Source organism: Centruroides sculpturatus, unplaced genomic scaffold, assembly GCF_000671375.1.
Source record: "Centruroides sculpturatus isolate CEXI.00-Female unplaced genomic scaffold, Cexi_2.0 scaffold432, whole genome shotgun sequence".
Taxonomy (NCBI): Eukaryota; Metazoa; Arthropoda; class Arachnida; order Scorpiones; family Buthidae; genus Centruroides; species Centruroides sculpturatus.
In genome coordinates this window covers 560,468-569,324 of record NW_019384724.1, presented here as the reverse complement: position 1 = coordinate 569,324, position 8,857 = coordinate 560,468, and the positions used below count along the sequence as shown (strand labels likewise).

General features: G+C 37.2%; 1 protein-coding gene across 1 annotated transcript; it reads right to left on the bottom strand.

Annotated features, from left to right (window-relative positions):
* Positions 1–6,104: 6,104 nt before the first annotated feature.
* On the bottom strand, positions 6,105–7,046 carry LOC111628083. The gene has a single exon (XM_023371805.1). It carries the CDS (start codon positions 7,044–7,046, stop codon positions 6,105–6,107), a length of 942 nt encoding a protein of 313 aa, XP_023227573.1.
* Between the last annotated feature and the right edge of the window lie 1,811 nt (positions 7,047–8,857).

Here is an 8,857-nt window from a genome sequence, read left to right as displayed (position 1 = left end):
AGAGTATCAAGATGTTTTATGAAAACGGAAGAAATGAATTGAGAAGTTTTCTAAATATTAAAATTATTTATAATTTTAATTTACTCAAGAAATTTTTGATCCGAAAATAATTTATAACCTGAAAAATTAATTTATTAGGTTATAAATAATAAAAGTTAATAAGGTTATAGAAAATAATTCTTGCAAACATTCACGAGACATTGTTCTCACACACGTTTAGGTCGGCCTGCGCATCTGACACTGCGCCAGGAAAATCAAATGGTTTTTCAATTCTACTCAGGTGGTCGGTACAGGTCGCTGAAGCTGTTAAATTGTACCCCATAAACTACCAAGAATTATATTGGCATTGCCAAGAATGCTCTAAAGGAGTGTGGTTTTGAGGAGCTTGACCATCCAATCTACAGCCTGGTCCTGGCTCCTAGTGATTTTATCTATTTCCAAAACTCAAAAAAGACCTGCGAAAAAATGATGAAAAGTTGCAGGACCATTTTGCAGACAATCTAATTTAAAGTTGTAATATGTTTGTTGAACCTCGAGGAGACTGTATTGAAAAATGGCATAATTGTTTTAATTAAACATCTAACATCTAAAACATAGGCATTTTGGCGCATACCACGTACTAATACAGAAAAAATAAAAGATTTTCAACATTATATGCATATTTGGAAAGCGCCTTTTGAATCAGACAATGGTGGAAGGGGAAATGACATTCTGACGTACGATGAAAAAAGGCACATGAGATAAAAAAAAAAAAAAGGCCATGAACCACTTTTACGAGGTCGGATATTACAATGAGATCGAAAAATTAGACGAGACAACCTTTTACTCTGAATACTCGTATTAAAACTCTTCAATTAATGAAAAAATATCGAATAGCTTAAAATATTTTGTCATTCAGTTCAATGTATTGTTTGGGTTTTTTTTAAACTCTTTCCGCTCTGTGGGCACTAAGAGGGCCTCTTTTTGCAAGCCCATTATGGGTTCGGCCAGGCCCACAATGGAGCTGCTGGGTGGTGAGGGACGGGCCCGACATATCTGAACGGACCACCCCCGAAGAATTCCTGGGGTTTTTTCATCCGTTCGGATTCGAGCCCGGGTTCCCCAGAGCGGTGGGCTGCCACCTTGGCCGCGTATTGTTTGGTTTGTTTGTTTAAAATAACGCGACGATCTGCTTAGGGAATGTCTTCCGGAACGACTTTCTAAAGCAAACTGGTTCATAATTAAGTATTACAAAATGTGAAAAAAACTTGAAAAACTCCACTTGACTAGCCCGTTAGCGAGGAGATAACCCGCGACTAACTACCAGTGTTTAATGGTTTTATCCACTTGGCCTCTGAATTGCATTAAGTTGAAGCCATCCTTCAACTTAATGCAATACAAAAATAAAAAAAATAATAATAATAATTGTCAATCTCTCTCCCGTGGTCACCACCTGGTCGTGGTGGGAGAGCCCAGTAATTTTACTGATCCATAGGGCAATGCAGGCTGGAGCATAAGCTCCTGGTAGGGACACCCATGCCAGTAAGGTCTATGGGGAGAAATGAAGCTAAGAGTGACCACACCCACATTCTGTGGAGATAATTATTATGGTGGTAATCAGATCATTTTATAAATTATATCTAATTTGCTAGGCCTAAAATAAGTTAGATTGGAATAGAAACAAAGCAATTTTGGTGTTTGCTGATTTGGTTTTTTACTCAAGACTGTTTTAAATTTGCAGGAATACTGTTTTAAATTTGCAGGAAGTTCTTTGATGAAACCGTGAAAAGCAAACCTAAGTAAGCAAATCAATGGCATAATCCATTTCATACGTAACGTATCGTTAATTTGCTTACTTAGCTGCTTAACATCCAATGAAAAAGAAGGTCGCCAGGTTGGGCCAGTTTAGGCTATTGAAAAATTTAAAATGTTATATCTTTTATGATATAGCTAGTTGCCATTTTTTAGGTTATGAGAACTTATATTTAGCGGTATATTGTGGTAATAAAATTTATACATTTACTTATCATTGTTTATTTAAAAATTAGAACATAATCACACTATACCTTGTATGAATGTGATAGTGCGTTCTCTTCTTACGCGTGTTCACCTTCCGATGATTTTCAACAATTGTAATTAAAATAAAAATTATGTCTTTACTTAATTTATTTTTTAGTAAACATCTCTTTTTATTTTATACATTATTATACCACTGTTTTTTAGAATACTGTGGAAAAAGTATATCGAGAAAAGCTTATAGCGATAATGCCTTCGTAATTGGGCTTAATGATTTATTTCCGAATGCAGCCAAATTAAGTGGAATATACTATAGTAAAATAAAATTTTAGTTTTTGAACGAAAATATTAAATAGTATAACATTTAGAAAACGAGAAGTAATAATTTTTATAAACATTATTATATACAAAATGTTTGATCTGGCAACCTTCCACGTTTTACTTGTTTTGTATTTATATTATGGCGGGTTCTCTGAACGAAGAGGAAATTTTAGATAGATTAGAAGTATTCGTTATTCACGAAAACAAAATAGTAAGTGAAATGGTAAATTCTATGGAAAAATCTGTTCTATAGATACATGCGTTAAAAATTGGATTTTTTATCAAATTATTAATGTAAATTATCACTTATGCTTTTTGTATACTTGTAGGTCTTGTTTTCTGTAATGTTTACATCGTTAAATTCAATTGGGCGCATGTATATGAATGCGAAATCATATTTTTCAATTAACATTGATATTTTGAATATATCTTTTTTTTAACATTAAGAAGAGAGTGTTTTTATATACAAAATATATCGCGCTATTTTTATCGCCAGATTTTAATGAAATTCATTGTTTTATACAAAGTAAATAGATAATCCTTTACTTATATGTACAACGATATATTCCATTTGGTTAATCTTTACCTATGTGAATCTTCTAACCTTCTAATAAATTACCATTGGTAATTTATTAGAATAGGTTAGGTTAGGTTAGAACGTGGGTCCCATTGTGTGGCCATGACGGTGCAGATAGGTAAAGATTAACCTTCTATTTAAATACAAATGAATATTAATATGATAACTGAGTCACTTTAATGTATTTGTTTAAAGTTACAGTATGAATATTGAAATTACATAAAAAAATACAATATGATCACCATTGTTATTGATAACATTTTGGTCTGAATGGAAAATTCTGTAAATTCAAATTTTGACTCCCTCTTTAGCGTATTCCTTCTATTGTCAATGCCAAGTATAGAAAATGGCATTGAAAGCAAGATAATCCCATTCTTGAATTATAGAAAAGGAAATTGTGATGTATGAGGGAAATCTAATATTAAAGGTATAGGCCAAAATTACAGTAACATTTATAAATAAAGAAAATATTTAATACATTTCACAAAAATGACATACTTTTGTTTATTTCTTGACATAATCGCCTTAAATGTTGAGATATTTATCCCAGTGTGACACTAGTTTGAACATCCCTTCACAGTACTGTTGCTTGTCATGTTGCTTGAAGCAGTCCAGAACAGTGCCTTCCAATTCCTCCTGATCTGCAAAGCATTTCCCTGCCAAAAATTTCTTTAAAGGTCCAAATAAATGAAAATCTGAGAGGGCTAAATCTGAACTATACTCCACATGTCAAATCAAACCAAACTGTGGTTGGCACAATGGAATTGCGAGGTCTTGCAACATCTTCCGTATAGTCTAAATTTAGTCCCCCGTTGGATTTTCATTTATTTGGACCTTTAAAGAAATTTTTGGTGGGGAAACACTTTGCCGATCAAGAGGAATTTGAAGATACCATTCTGGACTACTTCAAGCAACATGACAAGCAACAGTACTGTGAAGAGATGTTCAAACTTGTGTCATGCTGGGATAAATGTCTCAATATTTATGGTGATTATGTCGAGAAATAAACAAAAGTGTGTAGTTTTTGTGGAATGTATTAAATATTTTCTTTATTTATAAATGTTAGTGTAATTTTGGCCTGTACCTTTAATTTTAATATCAGACTCCCCAGATACTTTAGGATTGAAGAAATTGGAATTTTGACCTTCCTCTTTCACTTAGCCATGCAGTTGACTATACTATATGTAGAAAACAATGTTTCAAAAGAGATTGAATTACTTTAAAAAATTGCCAGGATGAATTCACATTTAGAAAAAATATATTTCTTTCCAGACCATACAAATGAGTCCAAATCCTTCTGTCCTTTTACACGCTTTGCAGAGGCAATAACAAATCTAAGGTGAACATGTAGCCTAATATAATAAAAGGTCGGTTTCGCCATAGATTTATTATTGCCTCTGCAAAGCATATGAAAGGACAGAAGGATTTGGACTCATTTGTATGTATAGTCTAGAAAGAAATATATTTTTCTAGATTGAATTACTGTTCTTGAGTTTGGGGAATATTTGCAATGTAATACAGACTGCATTTTGATGTTCTTCTAGTGTGTGATCAGGTAGCAATGCAGCAATGCAACCACAACTTTTGATATGATTTGTGGCTTTTATCCTAATATAATCTATGTATACTAGAAATTTTCCTGTCAAGCATGACTGAATATTTTTTATGAAAAAGTGGAGATTGAAGAATTGAGAAGAGCTTCAAGTTGGGCTTGACATTGTGATGCTGTTTCTGCAGCCCTTGACAAAGTCTTTCTTACTTGATGTTGCTCAAGTCAGACTTCACTGTCTTCAGGGGTCTCAGTTGTTCTTATTCTTTAGATCTGATTTTCATATGCTTACACTTCTCCGGTATTTTTTTCCCAACAAAATAGCAAGTCTTTTTAATTCCATGTTGATAAACAAAGATGAATTGTATTTATGTTAATTAGATGAACAATAACACTTTCTGAATAATGGGCTTATTAGATTGTTACTTCTGATTGGATAATAGAATGTCATGTGGTCACTATGGAAAGATTTTTTTTTTAAAATTTTGTTATAGAAGTGACATGATATGGCAATTATTTTTAAAGTTTAAATTTTAGATTTAATTAGTTTAAAATAAGCCATTTGCCAAAATATTTAAAAATGCAACTTAAGGGAAATTTCCTTGTCAAGCATGAATGTTGCGTGGTCACTGACATCATTGCAACATAAATACAATCACCAATCCAAAATTCATAAAATGTTTATTCTATAGCTAATATTTCTGCAAAATAAATAGCCTATACTGTCAGAACATGAAACGAATATAAACAAAATTTCATCTGGATTATACAAAAATTGCAAAAGTTATAAGAAATTCACACACACACACAGACAATGGCTTTTGTATTAGTAATACTTGAAAGTAAAGTTGAGATAGCTGTCCTAGTTGGACTTAGCCATGTGAAAAGGGGAGGTTATAGAGGGATGAGTGAGGGGTATGGGAGGTAATGGGATAGAAGAGGGGAAAAAGAGGTAGAAAGTGGAGGTAGAGTTTGGGATCACAATCCTGATTAGCATTGCACTTACAAAAGAAAACAGTAGTTGGTGCAAACAACTTAAAGATTGCCTTTCCGGCTAGACGGTTACAATAGTAAATACAGAACAAAGCGTACATGGCAGTGGCCTGTCGCCACTGGTAATCCCGACCGAAAAATACTACAGTACACTAAACACAGGTATTACACAGATAGAGTGTTATATAAAGGACAATGTTGTGATAACAGAAGACCAAGGTGACGAGACTGCTGACTGGAGCGAAGCACAGATGGTCACAGATGCAATTTATGTCCAGTACAAGAGACGCTACATGTTACACCATGGGAAACACCTACAGAGTGCAAGACTGTTGCTGCACAGAAGCAGGCAACGAAGACCAGTGGGCAATCTCACCAGTCAACCAACCAAAAATGCTAGTGACGAGAGTGGTGATCCCACCGGCTGTCAGTACAGAGTGAGATAGCAGAGGGATCTTCGCATGTTGCATCAGATGGAGTCCGAAGAACCAATTAGGTTTGACGTAGGCCGGAATTATACTCGAAGCGACTACAAGAGTTTACGAATTTGGCAAACAGCTCATAGATCTCCTGATCCTCGCAGAGAATGTTGGGTTCAGGAGGCCAACCGAATCCCTTCCGTAAACAGTGGTAGGTGAGTTCTTCTCGTGAGTTCTTCTCGTGAGTTCTTCATCTTTCGTACAGCATACAGTGAAAGATGTAATGGAGAGCGTCTCCTTCAGAGATGCCATCACAACTGCACCTATCATTATTGATCCTTTTGAATCTTGTAAGGTAAGAGGAGAAGTTACCATGACCTGTCAAGCATTGCGTGATGGCATGAGAAATGGTGAAGTAGCTGAGAGCCTGTCTTTTATTAATCGACGGAAGAAACTTGTGGGTGGTTCTGCCAGTGGTTGAGGTAGCCCAATCCTTTTGCCACCCCTCCATTATACAGTCCCTGATGTTGTTCTTGATATGGACGATGGGAATATTAGAAAAAGTGGTGGTGATGTCCATTGTGGTGACCTTTTTAGCAAGGGCATCAGCGTGCTCATTGTCTTTATTACCCGTGTGCCCAGGCACCCAGGTAAAACTGAGTTGAGCAAATTTGCTGAGGTTTCTGGCAAGATGTCTGACCTCCATGCCAGTTCTTGTGCACTTATTATTGTTCGAAAGGACATTAATCACATACATACTGTCTGTGTTGATACAGATGCTGCCATCGTAGATCCTCCTATTTTTAGTGATGGTGCTTAGAGCTTTATAAACCGCTAGCAGTTCTGCCTGGTTGTTAGTACAATGCATGTGCAGCCGGTAATATTGCTGATGCTGAATCTCATTCTCACTATCATAGATGACGAAGGCTGCACCGGTACCCTTATCATTGCGTGAGCCATCTGTGTAGATGTTCCAGTGGGCTCTGCTGTTGCTATAATGATTGTTCCTGACATTAATGGTATAGCTACTCGTCTCTCCTGGGTGTCTTCCGAGAGTACTTCCAGTAAGATAATTGTCTAACTTGTAATTAATAATGGAGTCAATCAAGTTCGCACTATTAGGAGGAATCAAATCCTTGCTACAGAGATTCCGTATCTCCTCGGTGGTAATATTCTGATGGTTAATGGTCATCATGTTCCACTGCCAGAAGATCTCTTTAATGCGTAGGTGAATGGGGATAATGTTAGCTATAACCAGCAGCGCATCAGTAGGGGCCGTGCGATATGCCCTACAGATTCTAATAGCAGCACGTCTCTGGACAGACAGTAATTTCCTCTTGTTATAGGCTAATGCCGCTCTGTCCCCCCAGACCTGCGCCGCATACAGAATAGCAGGTTCTATCGCTCCCCTGTAGATTAATTTACAGTTCTTACTACAAGTCCCCAGGTGTTTCTGGAGATGTAGTTGAAGAGGTTTACTCTCTGCTGAACCTTTTTACAGATTTCTGTGATATGGATCTTCCAACTTAGCTTTGGGTCTAAGTAAACCCCAAGGTATTTAAGGCAAGACACAATTTTTAGTTTTTTCTTGTCCAGGTAAATGACCAATGGGCGCTGTAGCTGCTTCCTCCTGGAGTTTTTTGCGCACACCATTGCTTCACTTTTATTATAATTGATCGGGAGTTTGTTCTTCTTGCTCCAGTTGCTGACCAGCTCTAGAACCTCATTAGCCTTCTTTTGTAGTATGTTACTATTCTGATGCGCTATCATTATCAGCGTATCGTCAGCAAAACCTTGTGCCTTGATATCTGGGTCCGAGTCAAGGCTGCAAAGCAGGCCATCGTATACTAGGTTCCAGAGTCCTGGGCCACTTCTGGATCCCTGTGGGCAGCCTCTGTTAATACTCTTTTCCAGGTTAATTGTTTTTGAGTAATAGCCCACAGTCCTATTTTCCAGGTAACTGTTGGTCAACCTATATATGTTGCTCGGGCAGTTAGTTTGATACAAACAATGCAATATGGAAGGCCACCATAGGTGGTCGAATGCCTTTCTAAAGTCAACACTTATCAGCAGAGCATGTCTATCGCTGTCCCATGCCTGGTTAACAAAATCCTTTACACCCTGTATTGCGTGGATGGCCAGGGCGGAACCCATATTGGTTCTTATGCTGCAGGTTGTTGCTACTCAAGTGCCAGTTTATTCTGCCAATGAGGAGACCATCCAGGATTTCCCCATTGTTGGCAACAAGCTGATGGACCTGTAGTCACATTCCATAATTGGGTTGTCCACTTTTGGAATAAACTTAACATTTGCCTTCTTCCACAGCTCTGGGAAGTAGCCGTGGTTTAGGCAGGCATTATACAGTATCATGAAAGCAATAGGGATTTCTTGAAACGCTGCCTTCACCATTTCTGCAGTGATATTGTCAATGCCCGGCGCTTTCTTGCTGGCCATAGTATTTACCATATGTTCTACTTCTCGAAACGAAAACCAACGGTCATCCTTGCTGTTCTGGGGGACAGTGATGTTATTCCTTACTTCCTCATACATATCCAGCTCATTGTCTATGCTATCATTTGGGAAATGATTCTCAAGTAGTTTCTCAATATTTGCAAGAATATTATAGGTACCGGTGCCATCCTTCTTAGTGAGATTGGGGATAGTGGCCTTTTTGTTATTCCCAAAGACAATGTGATATGATTGAGACCAGGGATCGTTACAGGTCTCGGTGCAGAATTTCTTCCATGCTCTGGTTCTGGCTTGGTTTATTGCTTTTTTATAGTCTTTTAAGCTTTTGCCATAGGCTTCTTTCTTTTGCTCTTTCTGGTCACTGTTCTCGGCTCGTAGCCATTGCCTGCGCAGCCTCCTGATTTCATGCTTCTTTTGCTCCAACTCATTGCTCCACCAGTGTGTTTTTCTCTTACTCTTAGCCTTATAGGTTGCTGAAGACTTGATTGACTCAGTTATATGTCTTACATAGTGATCAATGTCCGCTGGGCTCAC

Excerpts from the sequence above, each read along its gene's own strand:
- LOC111628083 (XM_023371805.1), bottom strand. The coding sequence starts at position 7,046 with ATGACCATTAACCATCAGAATATTACCACCGAGGAGATACGGAATCTC.